Below are 20,316 nucleotides of genomic sequence, written 5' to 3'. Positions count from 1 at the left end.
TTTACTTTTTTCCGACGGGGGGTTTCTCCTCCTTCCGATCAGATACCCACTGGGACTAATATCTGCAGGATGACGTTTAGGAAGATCGGTGCGAAGAGAGTCTAATATGTGCACACACACCGCGCAGTAGACTCTGCTAGTCTCGAGGTACTCCACTCTTTGATTGCCAATCATCTCGGAATGTCACATTGGAGGGTTGGGGGGTGGGGATGGGCATGAGCACGGAGAATGGTGTTTGGTCGCAAACGGGCGGGAAGTCATAGGTGGTGCATTCTTGGAAAGGGTCTTTTTCCGTTCTGTTAATTTTCTTTCTTACAGCGTCATGTTGCTGCAGTGGTTAGAGCTATCTGAATCAGCGTCATTCCTGGTCATTTTCTTTTCCTGCAAGCTAGAAATGTAGCATGATCATAGTTGGTAGATGCATGGGCGACTTGCAGCGGGCAGCAGCAACCGTTGCCGCCCGCTCGGTTAGTGTAGTGGGTTAGCTTCAGATCGGTCCGTCTGCTGGACGTACCAGATGATGGGGATTCATTGACCCGCCTGGACCATGAAATCATAGCCTTAGAAGGAGGGGAAGACCTGTGGAGGTTGGAGGAACTGGTATCTAGAAGAAGAAGACAAAATGAGCCAAATATGGAGGTGAAACCCAAGGAACAGGCGGAATGACTGTTCTGTTCCTTTTCGTTTTCGCGAGCATCCAAGCAATAACGTCATGTCTGCCTCGTGATCGTCGGCCTCAAGTTCCTTTTGGTGGTTGAAGAAGCAACCAAATCACATTTGAATCCCACGCTTCTTCTTGACAGCCGTTCTTCTTCCTCGTTTTCCCTCTTGTTTCCCCCTTTCTTCTATCCCCTCCTGTTCCTTTTTTTATTTTATTTTCTTTTCCCAGTCTGGTTTCCTTCCCTGTCTAGTCTATATCAGCCTGCCGTTAAATCCCCCACGTTTGATATCGAACCACTGAGCATTTCGATTTCTCTGGTATATTATCGAGTAGTAAGTGTTGGTAGTAATTTCTCCCCGCATTCGGGTGGATCTTTCTCTATCCTGTCATCCATCCTCAGTCCGTTTGAGAGAAGATTGGCATAATAATCTCTTCCTGCAGGCTGTTACTCATAGGCTCCCGCCGCCTGATAAATGCTGTGTGCCCTTCGCGCTGCAGTCTGCAGTCAAGCACATCGTCCACTTGTCCATCCTTTTGTGGTCGCTGGCTGCCAGCATCAACATCTTTGGTCCACGAAGCACGAAGCTCCTCGCCCTGCGGTTTGAAACTCTGCTTCAGGCACCGGTGGCTTATCAACGCTCGATTGCCCACTCCGGACAGCTCGCTCCCCCACCGTTCCCCATCTCATTTGCCACTGGTAAGTTACCCGGTCGGTGTGGTTTCCCGGTTCTTATTTGTCCCTCTACTTCAGTAACTGCTGTTAAGAGATTCAGTCGCTCCACGCGCGATTATCACAGTGATGCTGCTGTAGCTCGGCTGATGTTTTAGCTAGTACCGAACTAAAGTATTCACGTTTTGATTATTTCGCCAATTGTTCGCTCCATTTGCCTTCCCCTTACCCCTCTCCCTCCCTCCCTCCCTCTCTCTCTCTCTCGTTTTCTCGTCCCTTTATGAAGGGGATAGAACCTACCCAGACTGCCCCCGGGAGTGTCTCAGCAACTCCAATAGTTTCAAAATGAAGCCAGCAACCGCTACAAAGTCCTCCAATGGCCATGGGAGCCTCTACAAGGAGGTTCGCTTCTCGCCTACTCCAACTCCTGTCCGTCGAACACAGTCAGTACCAGACACCCATCTCGAATCGAGACCAAACTATTCTGGCGGCCCAGATATAGAAGCAGCCAGTTATTCGGTTGTAAGTGCCGATTACTTGAGACAAGTACGGTCGCTCCTCGATCGCCAGCGTGCAAATTTTGAGCATGAGAGGAAGTTATTCAACGAGGAACGACATCTATGGGAGAATGAGCGTGCGCTATTGAACCAGAGGATCTCTGAACTAGAGTCGCTGCTGAAGGGTAGGGGATCCACAGGGACCGCCGCTACTAGTACGGCCGCGCTCCCGACCGGCACTTTTCAATCTTATGCATCGTCATCTGCATTTCGCAACCAATTCAGCCACCCATTTTCGGCAGAACACACTGATTCTTCTCACTCGACAAGTACCCAAGTGTGGGAAGGCTCAAGCCCTGGAAGCAAACCCACAAGGGTATTTCCCAACGCGGAGAAGACAGACCTCTCAGGTCTCCTATTCCCGGAGCAAGGAGGCAATCCTTCGGTCTCTGTGCCATCCTTGGATGCTGCGCTTTCGCCGAAGTCACATGCGACTGACTTGACCTCGAGCGCATGCGTTCCTGTCCCAATTGAGAGGCTTGATAGTAAACTTGACGGGATCACGCTCAAGTCCTCAGCATTGCCGCCAGAAATTGTCGCTCGTGTAATCACACCGCCGTCGCCACCATCGCTCGAGGGCTCTCCATCACTTTCCTCCAGACCCTCTGCTGAGCACCGCAACAGCCTCAAATTGAAACTGTCTGAACTTGGCCCACCAGAGTTCAACCTGACCAGGAACGCCGGTCACACACCCATGGCTAGGATCGATCGAGACATCGACACGGAGCAGCCGTCACCCCAGGAGGCCGCAAACGAGGAGGAGCCCCTCGCTTCGGAAGCGCCTCGGCAACCTGCAGAAAATTCCGACTCGTACTTTGGGGATTTGGCGGATGACCCTGCCCTGAAGGGGCCACTCACCTTGCTGAACGAGGAAGAGCACGATAGTGAGTTTCTGAAGGAGCTTGATCAAAAGCTTCTGGACCAGGTCAAGCAGGCCCTTGGCTATCCCCGAAGCACTGATCAGAAACAGGCTGAAGTCGAGCCCCCGAGTCAGGGTGAAGAGCCAGAATTAAGGTTCAAGAATACGACGAACTTTGGCACGGCTTTTGGGAATTCGGACTGTGGGAAGGTGTAGGATTGAGGCGAAGCGTTACCCTGCGATCGCAGATTGTTTGTTGTGGATGTTAACCTCATAGCCATATTTGGACTATGATTACTATGGACCTCATCTCAACGGGGATGGGCCCATTCCTTTTTTTGGACGGAAACCATGACTTGACGAACATGACGGAACTTATCTTTTTGCATATGCATCGGCCATTACGTGTAAATATTAAAGCTACGAGAGACTTTCCGAGAACAGGGGTGTTCTTTTATTTTGGTTCTTTGCAGTATTTGGTACATCTGGCCGAACAATGGCTCTGCTCTCCTTGCGTCCGCCCCCGACCTGGTCGAGCCCTCATCCCTCCCTATCTTATCATCCCATTTTCCTTTCAACCTTGAGGCTACTACTTGAAAAACTGCTCCAGGGAGGTTGCCCTTCGGAAGGGCCGTCTCCTGGAGAGTGGCTAGGTCCTCCTCGCCATGAGGTCACCGTGACTATCGGAGTCGTTGTCTCGTGGGCCTTGCATGGCCCTGTGGCTGGCCCTATGCTGAGGGATAGTGTCCTAGAAAGGGTCTCAGAGCCCTTGTATACGGCGATGACTTGAGTGTCTGTCTTCTGGTATAAGAAGGCCACAATTCCGTGCCGACATTCTTTTCATCAGAGCACTCATTCGCTGCAGATCACAGCTGTTCATTCTTTCCCAGCTCATTCCACTCCTGCCAATCTCTAAATCGGTTATTCGCTCCTTCAACTCGGATAGTTTCCTTCTTTTGATAATTACATCACATTCTTTCCCTTCTACAATGTACAACCTCGTGGGCTTTCCGGCACTGCTATGCCTCGTGCTGGCTGTGGCTCCCGTTCTGTCTGCACCTGTCGCTGCGGGAGTATGTTAAAATTCAATCTCAATCTCAAATAAAAGCATCAACGAAGCTGACACATGCTGCAGGATGGAGCCATTGTGCGAAGACAGAGCCACCATCTCAATACCAACACTCAGTCCGGCTCTAACATGGGCTTCTCGATCCCTGATGGTCCATCCTTCAACTCTGGCCAGTATGCCTCCAACAGATTTCGTGAAGACCGTGGGGGCGACGATGATGATGAGGGCTCAAGCGAGTCCAGCAACACCAACGCAGGCAATGGGATGAATATCGGCATCCCGGGTGGTCCCAGCATCAACATGGGCAACTACTTCAGTAACAACTATGAGGAGACTGAAGAGTCGCGACCAAACCCTTCAACTACTTCCACTACGACTATCCCAGAGTCCACAACGACCCCTCCACCTCCGCCAGTTAACCCTCCGCCAGTCAACCCTCCGATCGAGACTTCTGTTCCTGCTCCTCCTGCCCCTCCCGCTACATCTACAACTATAACTGACTCTACCCAACCCCCTCCTGCTCCCCCTACAACTACTCCTCCTCCTGCTCCTCCAACCACCACTCCACCAGCTGCTCCCCCTACCACCGCTCCCCCTACCACTGCTCCCCCTGCTCCCCCTGCTCCGTCTACCCCCTCCGAACCGGCTCCTCCTGCTGAGACCGAGGAACCTGAAGAGCCAGTCGTGCAAGAATGCCCAGCACCGGAGCCAGAGCCACAGCCTGAGCCCGAGCAGTCTCCTGAGCCTTCTTCTGATCATGGACCTTCCCCTGAACCGGAGTCATCTCCTGCCCCCGAGCCTACCCCTGTACCTCAGCCTAACCCTACACCGAGCCCTCAACCGGAGCCCCAGCCCCAGCCCCAACCTGACGACGAGTCTGCATCCGAGCCCAGGATCGCACCCACTCCTTCTCCAGCTGCTCCAGCATTGCCTGCATACACCTGCCAATGCCCTGCATGAGCATGACATGCGTTCCCATCACTGCCTCTACGTCTATCCATAACTCTCATTGACCGTTCACCCCCCTTCCCCGTCGTCCATAGGTTTCCTTTTGTCACCATTACCCCTTTCCCCCCTCCCATTATTTTTCCCTTCGATATACATTTTCTTTTCCAGAGTGGGTCTAGTTTGACTGGAAGTACTGTTTCTATTGCTTGTTGATTCTGGTTGGATCTTTTTTCATTTTCCTTTCTTCCTTTCATCTTCTTTTCTCTTCTGAATCACTGGGTGGTTAGCATATAATATTTGTAATATTCTTTGGGTGTATTAGTATTATTATTTACATTTGGTTCTATTATCATGGATCTCCGTACAATAGGATAAAATAGAATAAAAAAATATCTGCATTAACGTCTCGTGATATCATATTCATGTCTCATAATAACATCAACATTGTTCCTCACGCCGGTTCATGGGGACCTTGAGAGATGGAGGGTGGGAAATGGCATAACCACCAACGCAACAGAATAAAAGACAACGAAGGCCATAAAAGAAAAAAAAGTATAAAATCAAGCTCACGATCCCGATATTAGTGAAACCCCGAAACCAACAACAACAGAACAAAAACAAAAGATGAAAAGCACCCCAATTGAAAAAGAGAGAGGGAAGACGGGGTCCCCTCTTATTCAGTTCGTCAGTCATCTAGACCCCCATCGTAAAGTCATGCTCAATCCCCGGCGTAACACTAGCAATAAATTTCAAAAACACAACCAGATACTGATCCACCCGAATCGCAACCTGCTCTTCCTCATCATGCTGCAGCATCTCCCACTCATCACCACCTCCTCCTTGCCCCTGGCTATGTCCCTCACCCATCGACAGTCCCTTAACATCGTCCACTAACCCTTCCAAGCCGCCCGCTCCAGCAGCGACCTTCGCATCAGGCTCGGCGTGCGCCGTGGCCGCGGCCTTGAGCTTATCGCGACGGATCTTGAGCGCCGCGTCGGCGCGATCCAGGAGGGTTTTCATCACGGAGGCGTGCCGGCATGGATGCACGGTCGCCATCTTCACACTGCCTTCGAACCAGGGGAAGTCTTCGAGAGTGACGGTTTTGTCTTTGTAGTCGCCGACTATGTCTTCCATCATCAGTTGCGGCGGGAGGGGTTCAGAGGCTGAAAGGTAGCCGGAGAGGTAGAGGCGTGGGGTGCGGTAGAAGTTGGCGTAGGTTATATAGAGGTTGTAGGTGCGGGTCGGTCTGTTTTTATAAGGATTCATTAGCTTTACTGATACGGTTTCTTCGATGTGATAAGGCCGGGCAGTGCAAGTTAGAGGGGGGAGGGAAAAGAGGAGGTATGAATAACAGTCCGAGCTGGAACAGGAGGGGGTGAAATGGTTCGACTCACTGCGTTGTCCCTGTCACCGGTTCCCGAATAATCGCCTCTTCATCATCATCCTCATCCTCCATATCCGGAATCTCATCTTCCTCCGGTTCCTCTACCTCGCCCATATTCCCGGCCTCGTCGACCGTCCGTACATCTCCGATCCGAGCAGATGATGAGGACGATGCTGCATTATCGCCGCCTCCGGTCCGTAACCAGCCATCGTCATCATTGTCGCCCTCGCCCGCTAGCATGCCCCGGACGATCTCGTCTTCGTGGCCTGCGTCCCCGGCGAAGTTGTCATTTAGGCGGCGGTGACATGGCACGCCGCGGGTTACCAGGAACTGCTTTCCGGGCGGGAGGTAGGAGACACGCTTTGCGGGGGTCGCGGCGTCGGCCCAGGACCAGGAGGGAAACTTGTAGACTAGGTAGTCGCCTGCTAGGACAAACTCTTCGGGGGTGATTTGGCCGGTTGTTCTAAAGGTTGAAGTGCGGGAGACGGGGGCGAGACGGTCTCGCCAGGTGGAGAGGGTGGAGTGGAGGATGTTCATTGCTTTAGTTTGCTTGCTTGCCTGTTTGCCTAGGTTTGGGGTGGGGGTCTTTCTTGGATTCCTTGGAAGGTCTGTTGCTAAAGTTGGGATAGGATGAGGGGAAATATGATATATAAATGGGAGGGAGGGGAAGGAAGCTTATCTATAGGAGGAATTAAAGGAGAGAGAGGGAATGATGGGGATGGAGGGAATGGGTTTGGCTGTGGCGGTGACGAACTTATCGGAGGCCTGGACGATGCACGCGGGGTACATCAGGTGGCTGAGGCTCCATCACCCACCAAAAACAACACAACTTTCCCATAAATTTACTGGTGATCATACTTTGCTAACCATGTGGCTTGCCGGTCACTGGACTTTCCTTCATTCATCTGGTTTACTCAGTGTTTCTGGTAGGTGATTGCGGACTTGCAGAAGGGCCAGGTTCGGTTTTACCCGCAAATCATTACGTAGGTCCCTTATTTTGCCATTTCGAGGGCCTGGAAGAATAACTGGCTATGGCATCCTCCGAAGCAAAGCGGCCCTGTCACTTGAGTGGCGGGGATTTCCACGCCCACGGGTCCTCGGAAAGGCTGGCTGCTATCTCCGATATCTGATCATATCGGCTCCAGCGTGGCCCTCTCTTGTTCCAGTTGCTTGTTCTGGACCATGTATAGCCTGTAACCGGGATCTTCCTCAAGCCAGCTGCGCCCGCATGATAGAATTGTCTTGCATGCTGCGTAGTCCTCACTCACCCTCTTCCATCATTCTCCTGTGTTCTATCTCACCCTCCAGCTCGTCCACCGTCATGGGTACCCCTCGGCCCTTCCACTTTTCCATTTCCGCCCGCGCAAATCCCTCCATGCTTCTCATGCCCACCACTAAGAATCCAAGGTCCTCCCGGTCGACATCGAACACTTCCCACCAGTCGCCATCGACGAGTTTGACTCCCACTTCTCGGGATGCAAGGTAGATTGAAGCAACAGCAAGGGCGTTTGGTTGGTGCGTAGCGTATAATAACTGTGGCGACAATAGCGCTGAGTTGAGATGCTCGAATACTCTATGAGCAACGGCTGAGGATGGGACGCCAAGGGTCTGGAGGTAGGTCAAGGCGATAGTGTGAGGAAGAGCTACATGCGTATTGAATCCCAACGTGCGCAGGATGATCGACTCGATGCGCAGCAGAACCAGTCGTTGTGCATGATAATCGCCTTCCGTAAGGTGGTAGGTCTCTGGCATTGCCTTGTCTGGCGACCCCTTTGAGTTTATGAACCACAATGGCGACGCATCTTTCGACAGGAGAAAAGCGTAAACGTTCAGCACCGAGCGGGGAGAGGTAGGTTGGAAGGATAACTTGGCGGTCATGTACAGCGCTGCGGCGGATACATCCTAGGTGAACATAGCCTGTCAGTACCTTTTCGATTCCCTTCGCAGAGATAATAGCAATTCCGAATACCTTCACGGAATATATTCGTAGACTGCCGCCTTCCGAACCTATCCAGAATCGGGTAAATGTCACAATAGCCTGCGCGATAATATCTTGCGACAATCGCAACAGAATTCCCGCTGTTTGTGTGAGCTGCGCGCCGGCATATCGAACTGATGCTTCTAGATCAACAGGCACACCATCAATAGATGATGATGAGTTTGATAGCTGTTCAGGTGTTGCTAGCGCATTGGAAAGGTACTTCAACCCGCTTGCGGCCGAGCTTGCCATGTCGCTGGTGTGGGAATACTGCGGAGTTCGTACAGGATTATAAACGGAGAGGGGTAACAATCATGAATACAAATAAACGGAAGCCCTTTTTCTTGATGTGCAGTTGGCTAGTACATGCAAAGAGGAACTGTTGCTTCGATCCATAAGCTTGGTCTTGATTGTGTTTCTGCAAAGCTGCGGCCATTTGAGGCTCACCGCCCGGTACTTGGGAGTGATCAACATCGACATGTATTCTCGAGTTGAGAACTTTACTAGCCCACAATGGACTTTATGAGGTATTCCGTCTGTGATATCGTGATATATTGCAGCTAGTTTTTGTGACGCATAATGATGACTATTCAGGGGCTGTAGATCAGGAGGACTGCATGTATCCTACTATATACTAGATAGTACTCGAGCGCCTACTATTTGGAAACTATATATACTCCGGAAATCACGGTAGTGGTAGTACTACTAGTCCCAGTAATAGAAGTGATGAGCAGGCGGTTTAGTTATTTTAAATTCAAGGACCGTGATGTACTTTGTGTATACTTTGTGTATAATTCATACTCCCAATATCAGTATACTACAGTTCTCACCCGGACAATGAAATAGTCAACTGGTATTCTCCTAGAACCAGATATTCTATAGAGCATGTGACCCCGCAAGCCTTAGGCAGCCATGCCTCGTAAACCAGAAACGATGCATCGCTGCAGCTCGAGTGCACGCAGCGCATATGAACAATTATGGCTCGCAGGTTCCACGGTATACGGCCGACTACATACATTTTTCCGAGCCGTACGTGCCAGACGTCCTTGGGGCCTGGTCTTCGGAATCATTCATCCATTCGGGGGCGAAGGATGGAGTACTGACAACGATTAAACACAGGTGGATATTGCTGTGTCCCCCTTATCCTCCGCAAATGATTGCCTAACCCCGAGATTGCTTAATCTCACGGAGGAGAGGATCGTCTGCGAACTAAACCGTATGAAACGGGACCCCAAGAGTCCAGACTCTAAGCACTCCAGGGCCCGTCCAGCAATGACAGCGCAAAAGGGGCATCGCCGTTTTGGTCACTGCGTAGGATGTGGCGTCAATGGTATATGCCACTATCCAGTCGTCAAGGAGACCATTGCCTCTGCCAGTGCTACAGATGACGTCGTCGGATCATGGAAAGGTATTCATGCGCCGCCTGGAGTCATTGCTTGCCCGGTTCAGGGGAGCTGAGGGAATGGGGCGACTTTGTGCCTAATAAAAGATCATGACAGCACAGTATCACTCAGAGGCCATGTAACCACCCGCTCATCCACCACTCATCTAGCGCAGGGCCTCGTGGTGGAGCATAGAGAAGGTTGTTCAGCCACCGGCTTTTTGCTGTTTGGCGGAGCATGACTTCTAAGAATACATACCCAACCTCGCGATATTTCGTGGTTCCTTGACCTAAAGGATCCATCGCGACTCCTCGTCGGATTGTTGACCACATATCGAACATTCTGAACACCAACTAAGACAGTCCGGCTCTGAATTCTCAAAGATCGCTCCATCCACTCCTAGACAGATCGTGCAGGATCCTCAGCACTCGTCGCTGACAGGGGCACGTGCGGGTACGCCGTCTGATCGCTATCGCTTGGCGGTCGAGTTCATCAACCTGAAGAACATCTGTTACAATCGCGTCCAATTTCCACTTAGACTATTGTCCATAACGTATACACCGTCGACCTTCGGCCCATTCCTATACCGTTTTAACGGTCCATCCTCTATCAATTCCTTGTTTATCGCCCCGCAATCCAGCAAAGAAGAGAAGATCTAGAGGGACAGCTTCGGGAGCTACTCATTTCCGTCTTTCTCCTCCCCTCTCTTCTCCCCCCCTTTTGCTTTCTCGCAGACGAGCGACCGCGGCATACGTGACCGTGCATTGGATTGGACGACGAATCGACGTGGCATTCCAGTCCGTGTCCAAGTGGTGCGACCAACCGCGACCCTTCGTCATTCCAAGCCCCATCCCTTCCCACCTACCGTCCAGTCACCTTCGATCTCAACAATGCTCCGCGACCCCGAGCACCCGTCAACTACAGCCACGCCTGCGAGTAGCGATAGTTCGGAACTGTCCTCGACAGCGGTCGCGTCGACCGAAATCGAGGAGAATTGTCAGCCTTACGCAGACAATCAACCTGTCCACCAGAATACCCCTGTAACTTCTTTAGCACCAAGCTCGGATGCGTTATCCCCACTACCGCCGAAACAATATCCTTCACACCCCTCTCACCGTCGGGCGAACACCGAAATTATCCCGCGGCAAGCCCCTCTGCCGTCCAGGAAGCTCTTCTCCGATCAAACCAAAACCTACGAAGACTTGGACTCTGGCACTACTCCCTCGAACCCACCAGTTGAGAACACTGCCAGAAGGAGACTCGAAGAAGGCGCAAAACGCTTGTCGGGCTGGTTTCAAGGAAAGTCGGAACCGGTCAACTTAGGAGTAGTGTATCAGTCAGGAGAGCAGGACTCGGCTGCAACAGACGACATGGAGAAGCGCGCCAGTCGCGAATTCTACGGGTCGCCCAATGTCCCGACGGGCCTGACAAGCCGAACTCAGAAGCGGATGACTGCGCCATCGCCTCTGAAACAGGTTACATCATCAAGTCCCTTCTCGTTCTTCGGATTAAAGAGACAGGGAGATAGCAGACTGGAGCTGCCCGAACCTGCCCAGGACGAGTTCTTGAACCTCGATATCAACGCCGCTTTATTCCCGACTGGATTCAGTAATCTGGAAGGCCGGGAAGCCTTTGACGCCCTAAGACAGAATGCAGATACTGTACTTAGGCGGCTGCAGGCTGCATACAAACAGAGGACATTCGCCTTACATGAAGCTTTGGCCGACAAGAATGAGAAGCAAGAAGAGCTGGAGGTAACTCGAACACGGATCGGGAACCTCAAGATCCAGTTAGATGGCATGGCTGAGAAAGTGATCCAACAAGAGAAAGCTATGAAGGCCATGGCAGAAGAGCTGGAGCATGAGCGGCAATTACGTCGCCGAGAGGAAGAGGCACGCCTACGCAGCATCACGCTGGTTCGTTCCAGCGACGACGAGAGTACCTCTGATCTGGGGGCTGAACTTCAGACCCCGAAGCGAAGCCTCAAACGCGCCAGCAATGGTACGTTTACCAGCGATTCAGGCTTCGATTCAGGAGACGAGAGCCTTGCTGAGAGTGTATTCTCCCGCCGCGAAGTGCTCGAGTCTCCGGCGTCGACGGTCGCGCCATCTCCAAATATCTCGCAGATCGCCTTGTCTACTCCTAGTACAACTGCTCCTGCACAGCAGAGCCAGAAAGAGCTCAAACCAGCTCCAACACCAGCCCCAGCACCGACGCCTGCGCGTCCATCTACTTATGATCGGGTTATAAAAGGGCTGACACCGCGGAGCATCGCCAGCTCGTGGACCAACAGCTCGAAGTGTAATATTTGTCATGGGGTTCCTGCTTCGGAAGCATGGAGTGTCATGGGGATCTTGAAGGAAGAGAACAAAGGATTGAAGGAGCGACTTGGAGAGTTGGAGAACGTGATTGATGATTGTCTCTGTCTTGTTGGGCCCTGACAGTTTGGTATGCTTGCTCTACGTTGACCGAAGCGTACGGATACCAGGAAGCACGGCCTTTATTGGGAGGGAACGGTGAAATATGACCGTTATACAGTGATACCTTGAGATACCTAGATAGAGTACTTTTTGAGAGAGATACTTTTTTGTTAGAATTATCGAATACCCTACCCATTCAGTCAAGTAAATGGTTGTTTCCAGCTTATAGTGCTGCATCGTGGTCATTATTGTTCTTGTAGGGGCGGAGGAAAGCGACCAAGTGGCCTCAACGGGTTAGCGTGGCTGGGTGGGCGCAAAGTGGCCAGCGAGGCGACTCTCGATCGCACCCGCAATCCCCGTCGACCTCATCGCTTCCTCCCTTTCTCCTCCATCCTCTCTCTCTTCCGTCGTCTTTTCTTCTTCTCCTTCTCCTTTTGTACTTCCCCTCCATTCCTTCAGCTGGTTCTCGCCTCCAGCTTTCCTTTCTTTCTTTCCCTCCCCTTTTATTCGAGTAATCCTGCAGCTCTGGGAGGTGCAACAGTCACAATGAGCGGACGTGAGTCTTGCACGCGATCGCTGCCATCTCCGCGACAGCGTTCCATCCTTTACCTCAATGGATCAGCAAATGCTGATACTCGATTCTAGTCCGGTTTCTCGATCTCATCAAGCCCTTCACGCCCCTCCTCCCGGAGGTGGCCGCCCCGGAAACCAAGGTTCCCTTCAACCAGAAGTTGATGTGGACGGGGGTACGTGATACTTGTCCAGCTCGACATGAGCTTCTAAGCTAATGGATTACCCCTGCAGTTGACCCTATTGATCTTCCTGGTCATGAGCCAGATGCCCTTGTACGGAATTGTCTCCTCTGACACCTCCGACCCTCTGTACTGGCTCCGTATGATGTTGGCCAGTAACCGGGGTACCCTGATGGAACTGGGTATCACCCCCATCATCTCCTCTGGCATGGTTTTCCAGGTATGTAATGGGGAAATTGCAATCTGATCACGGATATCGGGCATTTGCTAATATGTGGCTTTTGTCTGATAGCTTCTCGCTGGTACCCACCTCATCGATGTCAACCTGGACCTGAAGACCGACCGTGAACTGTATCAGACCGCTCAGAAGCTCTTCGCTATCATCCTGTCCTTCGGTCAGGCCTGCGTCTACGTCCTCACTGGTCTTTACGGCCAGCCCAGTGACCTTGGTGCCGGTATCTGTGTTCTGCTGATTGTTCAGCTGGTCGTTGCTGGCTTGGTTGTCATCCTGCTGGATGAGCTGCTCCAGAAGGGCTATGGTCTTGGTAGCGGTATCTCTCTGTTCATCGCGACCAACATCTGCGAGTCGATCGTCTGGAAGGCTTTCTCTCCTACGACCATCAACACTGGCCGTGGTCCCGAGTTTGAGGGTGCCATCATTGCCCTCTTCCACCTTCTGTTGACCTGGTCCGACAAGCAGCGCGCTCTCCGCGAGGCTTTCTACCGCCAGAACCTCCCCAACATCATGAACCTGCTGGCTACTCTCCTCGTTTTCGCCGCTGTGATCTACCTCCAGGGCTTCCGTGTTGAGATCCCTGTCAAGTCCTCCCGCCAGCGTGGCATGCGTGGTTCCTACCCTGTTCGCCTGTTCTACACCTCCAACATGCCCATCATGCTTCAGTCTGCTCTGTGCTCCAACATCTTCCTCATCAGTCAGATGCTGTACTCTCGCTTCTCTGACAACCTCCTTGTCAAGCTTCTCGGTGTTTGGGAGCCTCGTGAGGGTTCTGCCCAGCTCCACGCCGCCTCCGGCATTGCCTACTACATGTCTCCTCCCCTGAACTTCAAGGAGGCCCTTCTTGACCCCATTCACACCGCCGTTTACATCACCTTCATGCTGGTTGCTTGTGCTCTCTTCTCCAAGACCTGGATTGAGGTTTCCGGCTCTGCTCCCCGCGATGTTGCCAAGCAGCTCAAGGACCAGGGTCTCGTGATGGCTGGTCACCGTGAGCAGAGCATGTACAAGGAGCTCAAGCGCGTCATCCCTACTGCTGCTGCTTTCGGTGGTGCCTGCATTGGTGCCCTGTCCGTCGCTTCTGACCTGCTTGGTGCTCTTGGCAGCGGTACTGGTATCCTCCTTGCCGTTACGTAAGTCTTCACTTTGGTCTCAGATTTTCTGAAGTGGATACTAACATTCAAATGCAGGATTATATACGGATACTTTGAAATTGCCGCCCGTGAGGGCGACATTGGATCGGGCCTCAAGGGCCTTGTTCCGGGTAACTAGATAAGGCCCCCTTTTTGATGAAAGCATGAGAAGAAGTTTGAGGGCTTATGTTTGTTCTTGCAACTTTCTGTTTCTTCTCAGGTAGTGTGCTGTTGTGGCTGGGATCTGGATTATTTAGTTTCTTGATGGATGTATGGCTAGTTTTAACAATTTGCAGGAGGGGAAGATCTTCTCTACGGAGATACGTCCACGCCACAGCTGTACATAGCACCTACCTGGTTTGTAACCATATTGACAAAAGATCTAAAATTAACTTAATTGGCTTGACCATCTCGGGTGTCTTTCTACTCCAACTGCAAGGGGTGTCTGATAAATCTCTATACTAGGTAACAATTGCGGGTATATACCGAAACCACACTTATACAATCAATGTGCAGTGTAAGCACTGCACATTGGTATTTCCTTTCCCCTCATCTAAGTCCGATAATCACCATTAATAGTCACATACTCGTGACTGAAGTCACAGAACCAATAAATCGCCTCCTCCCCACCAAGACCCTTCTCACCCTTCTCACCACCCCCAAGGTCAACCACAATCTCCAAATCTTCCTCCTGCAGAATAACCGCCGCGCGATCCTCATCCACCTGCTCCGGCTCGCCGTTCACCAACAACTTCAACTCTGCGCTACCATCCACAGGCTTGAAGCTAACACTAGTCCGTTCCGGCACCACCGTCCCCTCTGCAACGCCCTGCGTGTAGCCAATCGCGCACAGAATCCGGCCCCAGTTCGCGTCCTTTCCGTACAAAGCAGTCTTGACAAGCGGGGACCGCGCGATCGTCGATGCGATCAGTCGGGCGGACTCGTAGTCGGGGGAGTTCTGCACACGGACCGTTACGAACTTAGTGGCGCCTTCACCGTCCCGGACAACGAGTTGCGAGAGAGATTGCGCGAATGAGGTCAGGACATTCTGCATGGCCGTGTAGTCTGCGGACGAGGTCGAGGTAATGGGTGCGCCACCGGCTGCGCCGTTGGCCAGGATGGCGATGGTGTCATTTGTGCTGGTGTCGCCGTCTACGGAGATGGAGTTGAAGGAGCGGGATACAGCGTGCTTGAGGAGCGGTTGGAGGGCTGAGGAGGCAATGGGCGCATCGGTGCAGAGGACTCCCAGGAGGGTGGCCATGTTCGGGTGGATCATGCCGGCACCTTTGGTCATTCCGGCGAGCCGGTACGTGCGGTTGGGGGATGAGGGGAGAGTGAACGTCTGGGAGAGGAGCTTGGGGAAGGTGTCTGTTGTGCAGATAGCGCGGGCAGTCGTGAGCCAGGAATCGTGGGTGGAGGAGAGGGTCGAGTGCGCAGTGGGGATTTTGTCGAGGATCTTGGAGATGGGGAGGCTGTTGTGAGGGTTGGGTTGTTAGTGATGAGCTGCTGGTGGGAGAACTGGGAATAGCGAAAGGGTCGTTACCGTTGACCGATGACACCAGTGCTCATGACGAGAGTGCTGGGCTGGGCGAGGCCATTGCACTCGTCGACTTTGGCGCCCATGCTCACGGCATCCTCGAGGCCGCCTTTACCTGTCACGGCGTTGGCGCAGCCCGAGTTAATTACCACGGACCGGATGCCTTCGCCTTGAGTAGCCTTCAGAGTATTCTTGCTTGCTTGGACCGGGGCGGCTTGGAACTTGTTGGTGGTGAAGACGGCGGCGGCGGAGCAGGGCGTCTCGGAGGAGATGAGGGCCAGGTCCGGGAACCTGGTGTTCGACGCCTTCACGCCGACGTGGGTTCCGGAGACGGAGAAGCCCTTGGGGTAGGTACCGGAGGCAGGGATATACTTCTGCTTGGAGGCGGGAATGGCCATATCCAAGGGCGCAGAGTAGTAACGCACTTGGCCCTTCACCATGCGGGCGAAGGTAGCCATGGTGGTAGTGGCCGCCGAGTGGGTAGGCAAAGCCATTGGGATTCCTTTTTCCTGGGGCAGATGAGCAGAGGTCAGTAAACCTGCTCCCTGCAATTAGAGGTATTTATATTGGGAAATCCAATGGGTGTGGATGCCTTCCTTAGGGCTGCAGAGACGTCTTTGGGTATATATACCTGCAGGGAGAGAGGATCGGAGATAAATAGAAGTAGATAAATGACTCACCGAATTGACTCGCTCGACTTGTCAGGAACTCACAACCGCAGCTAAATCCTATCGGGCAAAGTGGACGTGTAGACCACTGCCATGCAACCAAGTGAGCAGTCCCAATGGAGGATATAAGAATAGGACAAGCCCAAAGCACCGGAAACAGGAAAGGTGAAGTGATGCGATTCGCGGCGATGAAATGCCGCTCCGATATCGCGGAATCGGAGAAACCGTCGGGCCTGCCATTGATTGATTTGCTGCGCGTTCCAGACGCGCCCATCGCAAGGCAAAAAAGTAGCCACGAGGGAGCCGACCAGATCTATCAGCGATCAGCATTCCCAGCAAGCGCGCCCATCCCTCGCGTCCTCTGTTGTGCTCGTCGTCCCTTCTGGACCTCCAGAAGAGCTTTGTTGTGCCCCGGATGGTATTTGCTCTCCGCCATTCCCCCGAAGCTGCTTCGATAACCTCCCCGGACCCATTGACTAAAATGAAACGCAAGCATCCAGAATCCGATGATCAATTCCCTATCTCTACGCCCAAGAGGCAGAGGACTACGGCTACCAATGGCACCGTAAATGGGCATACCAACGGTGAACGTGAACGAACCCCCGAAGCCACCACCACCCCTACGAAACGAGTGAAATCGACACCTCAAAAAGCCCAGGCCGACAACACACCGGCAGCTCTTAAAGCTTCAGGGCTGAAGACTCCAACACAGAAGGCCAAAGCGAAGAACCTGTTTTCAACGCCCACGAAAAAGTCAACTGTTGCAACCCCGTCGAAAGCCCGTGCCGACCGGTCCGCTAAGAAGAAGAGCGCTCGTCTTCTCCTTGAACAGGATGACGAGGAGATATGGGACGGTGCTGATCGTCTTGCGGAGGAGATCCTACAGGATGATACCAACGAGGCCCCTGACAAAATATCAGTGACAGGGAACGGTGTATTAGAATCCATCGAGGAGGAGTCTACTCAACCAGCCGCAAAAGATGCGGCAGAAGCAGCACCCACACCCAAACGTCGTGCAGGACGACCAAAGGGCGCAAAGAACAAGCGTTCTCCCACACCAGAAGGAGAACTCCCAGCCCATGAGCGATACTTTTTCCAAAACCGCGCCGGACCACCCCGTACTTCGAACAACAACCTAGGCAAAGTAAACCTCTTAACGCACGAGGAGTACTTCGAAAGGATGTCACAATACGCAGACCCATACAAACAAGAGAAGTCTTTCCTTCTCGACCTCCACTGCCGGTCCTTCCCTCAGTGGGACTTCGAGTTCGACCAAGGCTTCAATATTTGCCTCTACGGCTACGGCTCCAAGCGCCGCCTTCTCCAAGAATTCGCAGACTGGCTCTACCACCGCCATCACAGCAGTTCCGCCTCGAGCTCCGTAGTCATCGTCAATGGACACACGCCCAACATCTCCATCCGTTCCATCTTCGCCACGATCGTCACCGCCGTCCTGGGCGCCGATATCCCTTCCAAGATGGGCTCTCAACCCCAAGAAGTCCTCGAATTGCTCCAGTCCGTATTAAAGTCCCGATCCTCTCAGAAACCAATTACCGTTCTCATCAACTCAATCGATGCCCCTGCCCTACGGAGAGCGGCGAACCAAGCCCTCCTTGCCCGTTTAGCAGCTACGCCGAAGATTCATCTTCTCGCGACGGCGGATACCCCGAATCTATTGTTGATGTGGGATCTCAGCCTGCGTGACCAGTTCAACTTCGTCTTCCACGACTGTACAACCTTCGCGCCGTTTGATACCGAGTTCGATGTTGTTGAGGAGGTCAGCACTTTGCTGGGAAGAAAGGGTCGCCGTGTCGGTGGTAAGGAGGGTGTCGAATTCGTGTTGAAGAGTCTTCCTGAGAACGCAAGGAACCTGTATCGGTTACTTCTTACGGAGCTGCTCTCTATGGCTGATGAGGGACATATATCGGATGATGACGTGGATGGTGGTGTTAATGGGGGAGGGGACAGCAGCAACGGCCGAGGAGATGAAACGGGCATTGAGTTCCGGATGCTGTATCAGAAAGCGGCGGAGGAGTTCATTGCCTCGTCGGAGATGATGTTCCGGACATTGTTGAAGGAGTTTCATGATCATCAAATGATTACTTCGCGGATGGATACCAGTGGCATGGAAATTTTGGGAGTGCCATTGGCACGTGACGAGATGGAGGGTGTTTTGGAAGATCTGGTATTGAGTTGATTGTTGACTGACAGAAAGATAGATTGATAGATAGTATAGGATAGGATAGGATAGTATAGCGCCTTGCACGGCATGGCATAAATCCATGATACCCTGTATAACACAGTATAATTATGCCAGCAATTGAAGAATAGTAAGCCCGGTGTTTTTTCATTCGCTAGACAAGATACATAGACTCTTCTTCGGGATATGATACCACCATATCAGATCGTATTGTATATCTCAGCTTAGCTCGCCTAAAACTGCGCAAACGCAGCCAACCCCATCGTAGCCCCAAAACTGATCTTGAAGGGAATATGATGCGACACTGTCTTTTGCAGATCCACCCGCTTGAAGTACTTCTGCAGAGTGTTGACCGGAAGCAAATTGTATCCTCTTGCCGCAGCCCACTACAATGATATCAGTATTAGCCACAATCCCCATTTAACCAACCAAAACAAAAATGGGAAGGAAGTAAGGGATCAATCAAACCCACCTCAACAGCAACAATCCCCATCCCCAAAAGCACCACTAACACTCTTGAAAAGGCCCTCAACCCCACACCCACAACCAGCCCCAGCACGCTCCCCAGACTCACCTGGCGCATGTTCGAGGCTGTCAGAATCCCACCGCCTGTAGTATGGTGTGAATTTCTGGTGGTGCCTTGTTTGCGCAGCAACGGATCCTGAGCGTCCATGGCCCAGCCGGAGTCCGGGGAGGTCTGGGATTCGGGGCGGTAGTAGGGGGCGGTGTATTGGCATTGCATTGGGGGTGCGCGGAAGGGGGAGAGTGGGTAGAGGGAGAGGGAGAGGCCGACACCGAGGCCGGTGCCTAGAAGAGTGGTGGTTGTGCGGCTGAGGAGGAAGGCCATTGTTGGTTGCGACAATGTGGTTGCGATGGATAGGATAGGAGGGACTTGCTTGGGAGAGGGTATGGTGAGACAATTGAGCGCAATTGATATTTGATTGTCGGTAACGGGATGGGCGGGAGGAATGGATTATAGGAATGAGATGGGATGAGGAGGACCTGAAGGGTGCTGCAGGTTATGGTTATGGCTGTGGTCTCAGCTGTCTTGAGTTGCGCCGTTGGTATGCGTACGGTGACGTCACGGGGATTAGCCTAGAGAGGGTACCCCGTTCTAAGTAATTTGTGGTAGAAGAAGCTTGGGAAGGAAGGATATATGATATGAAGAGAAGCAGGAGGTATTCGTTCAGAATAGAACGTATAAATCGATCGACTGCTGCAGTCAATGGCTGTGGACAGAGAGAAGATGTTGAGGTTGGCAGAAGGATGAGGAGAAGGAAGCAAGCAATGGAAGCACGCAAGCAAGCAAGCATGCCTCGGATAGGAAAGATGATTGGAGATGAGGACTGCGGTTAACATTAATGCCTGAGGCAGACAGGAATAGTTGACGAGGAATACGACGGTGACCATACACACGACCTGCATGACCAGACGTGACCAGCATTACGATACGCCAAGGTGGAAAACCGCGGGAAATCCAGAAGGCCACGTATCACGTGACGAACTCTATAGGCAGCGAGGGAGGGACGGGCGGGCGGTGATTGGCTGCCACGGCCGCCCTGCGAACGACGGCAGGAAAAAGTCGGCCGCCGCGGGGAAAAAATCGAGGGGTAGAAAGCAGGAACCGGCACTGGTTGGTCCAGACGCTGCTGGTCGTCCCCGCGGAGGCGACCGGGCGGCGTTACTGATAGTTCAGTACGGAGTACTTAGTAGTAGTAGTTTCTCGTCGACCGTTGACTCACTCCTGCCTTTTCTTTCTCTCGATATTCTCCTCCTTCTTTCTTATCCTACTCGCTTCCTCTCCATTCTCTAGGGTGCCTACATTCCTTCTGGATTTCTTTTCTCGTACATACTCTTGGTCTT

General features: G+C 52.5%; 11 protein-coding genes across 11 annotated transcripts; 7 read left to right on the top strand and 4 right to left on the bottom strand.

Annotated features, from left to right (window-relative positions):
- Window positions 1–228: 228 nt before the first annotated feature.
- An03g04390 (uncharacterized protein) lies at window positions 229–4,776 on the top strand (the record flags this gene model as incomplete). The annotated part of the gene is made up of 8 exons (XM_003188596.2): window positions 229–293; window positions 492–600; window positions 1,103–1,358; window positions 1,618–2,959; window positions 3,221–3,278; window positions 3,358–3,518; window positions 3,562–3,820; window positions 3,883–4,776. The coding sequence occupies 8 exons, from the start codon at window positions 229–231 to the stop codon at window positions 4,774–4,776; spliced, it is 3,144 nt and encodes a 1,047-aa protein (XP_003188644.2).
- Window positions 4,777–5,457: 681 nt separating this feature from the next.
- Window positions 5,458–6,685, bottom strand: An03g04380 (uncharacterized protein; the record flags this gene model as incomplete). The annotated part of the gene is made up of 3 exons (XM_059747073.1): window positions 5,458–5,553; window positions 5,647–6,010; window positions 6,159–6,685. 3 exons carry the CDS (start codon window positions 6,683–6,685, stop codon window positions 5,458–5,460), a joined length of 987 nt encoding a protein of 328 aa, XP_059605243.1.
- Window positions 6,686–6,860: 175 nt separating this feature from the next.
- On the top strand, window positions 6,861–7,216 carry An03g04370 (hypothetical protein; the record flags this gene model as incomplete). Its single annotated transcript, XM_059747072.1, has 2 exons — window positions 6,861–7,078; window positions 7,159–7,216. The coding sequence occupies 2 exons, from the start codon at window positions 6,861–6,863 to the stop codon at window positions 7,214–7,216; spliced, it is 276 nt and encodes a 91-aa protein (XP_059605242.1).
- Window positions 7,217–7,278: 62 nt separating this feature from the next.
- An03g04360 (uncharacterized protein) lies at window positions 7,279–7,900 on the bottom strand (the record flags this gene model as incomplete). The annotated part of the gene is made up of 2 exons (XM_001390280.3): window positions 7,279–7,366; window positions 7,413–7,900. 2 exons carry the CDS (start codon window positions 7,898–7,900, stop codon window positions 7,279–7,281), a joined length of 576 nt encoding a protein of 191 aa, XP_001390317.3.
- A 38-nt stretch (window positions 7,901–7,938) lies between these two features.
- Window positions 7,939–11,949, top strand: An03g04350 (hypothetical protein; the record flags this gene model as incomplete). The annotated part of the gene is made up of 7 exons (XM_059747071.1): window positions 7,939–7,997; window positions 8,073–8,385; window positions 8,490–8,579; window positions 8,998–9,222; window positions 9,318–9,569; window positions 9,892–10,029; window positions 10,243–11,949. 7 exons carry the CDS (start codon window positions 7,939–7,941, stop codon window positions 11,947–11,949), a joined length of 2,784 nt encoding a protein of 927 aa, XP_059605241.1.
- Window positions 11,950–12,474: 525 nt separating this feature from the next.
- Window positions 12,475–14,187, top strand: An03g04340 (uncharacterized protein; the record flags this gene model as incomplete). Its single annotated transcript, XM_001390278.3, has 5 exons — window positions 12,475–12,484; window positions 12,574–12,674; window positions 12,733–12,900; window positions 12,973–14,048; window positions 14,106–14,187. 5 exons carry the CDS (start codon window positions 12,475–12,477, stop codon window positions 14,185–14,187), a joined length of 1,437 nt encoding a protein of 478 aa, XP_001390315.1.
- A 414-nt stretch (window positions 14,188–14,601) lies between these two features.
- An03g04330 (uncharacterized protein) lies at window positions 14,602–16,043 on the bottom strand (the record flags this gene model as incomplete). The annotated part of the gene is made up of 2 exons (XM_001390277.3): window positions 14,602–15,520; window positions 15,592–16,043. The coding sequence occupies 2 exons, from the start codon at window positions 16,041–16,043 to the stop codon at window positions 14,602–14,604; spliced, it is 1,371 nt and encodes a 456-aa protein (XP_001390314.3).
- Window positions 16,044–16,441: 398 nt separating this feature from the next.
- On the top strand, window positions 16,442–18,450 carry An03g04320 (uncharacterized protein; the record flags this gene model as incomplete). The annotated part of the gene is made up of 3 exons (XM_059747069.1): window positions 16,442–16,479; window positions 16,574–16,671; window positions 16,754–18,450. 3 exons carry the CDS (start codon window positions 16,442–16,444, stop codon window positions 18,448–18,450), a joined length of 1,833 nt encoding a protein of 610 aa, XP_059605240.1.
- A 236-nt stretch (window positions 18,451–18,686) lies between these two features.
- Window positions 18,687–19,300, bottom strand: An03g04310 (uncharacterized protein; the record flags this gene model as incomplete). Its single annotated transcript, XM_001390275.1, has 2 exons — window positions 18,687–18,839; window positions 18,926–19,300. The coding sequence occupies 2 exons, from the start codon at window positions 19,298–19,300 to the stop codon at window positions 18,687–18,689; spliced, it is 528 nt and encodes a 175-aa protein (XP_001390312.1).
- A 25-nt stretch (window positions 19,301–19,325) lies between these two features.
- Window positions 19,326–19,796, top strand: An03g04300 (uncharacterized protein; the record flags this gene model as incomplete). The annotated part of the gene is made up of 3 exons (XM_059747068.1): window positions 19,326–19,359; window positions 19,433–19,557; window positions 19,716–19,796. The coding sequence occupies 3 exons, from the start codon at window positions 19,326–19,328 to the stop codon at window positions 19,794–19,796; spliced, it is 240 nt and encodes a 79-aa protein (XP_059605239.1).
- Window positions 19,797–19,876: 80 nt separating this feature from the next.
- Window positions 19,877–20,266, top strand: An03g04290 (hypothetical protein; the record flags this gene model as incomplete). Its single annotated transcript, XM_059747067.1, has 1 exon — window positions 19,877–20,266. One exon carries the CDS (start codon window positions 19,877–19,879, stop codon window positions 20,264–20,266), a length of 390 nt encoding a protein of 129 aa, XP_059605238.1.
- Window positions 20,267–20,316: the final 50 nt, after the last annotated feature.

Source organism: Aspergillus niger (assembly GCF_000002855.4).
Source record: "Aspergillus niger supercontig An03".
Classification (NCBI taxonomy): domain Eukaryota; kingdom Fungi; phylum Ascomycota; class Eurotiomycetes; order Eurotiales; family Aspergillaceae; genus Aspergillus; species Aspergillus niger.
This window is presented reverse-complemented; position numbering and strand designations above follow the sequence as displayed.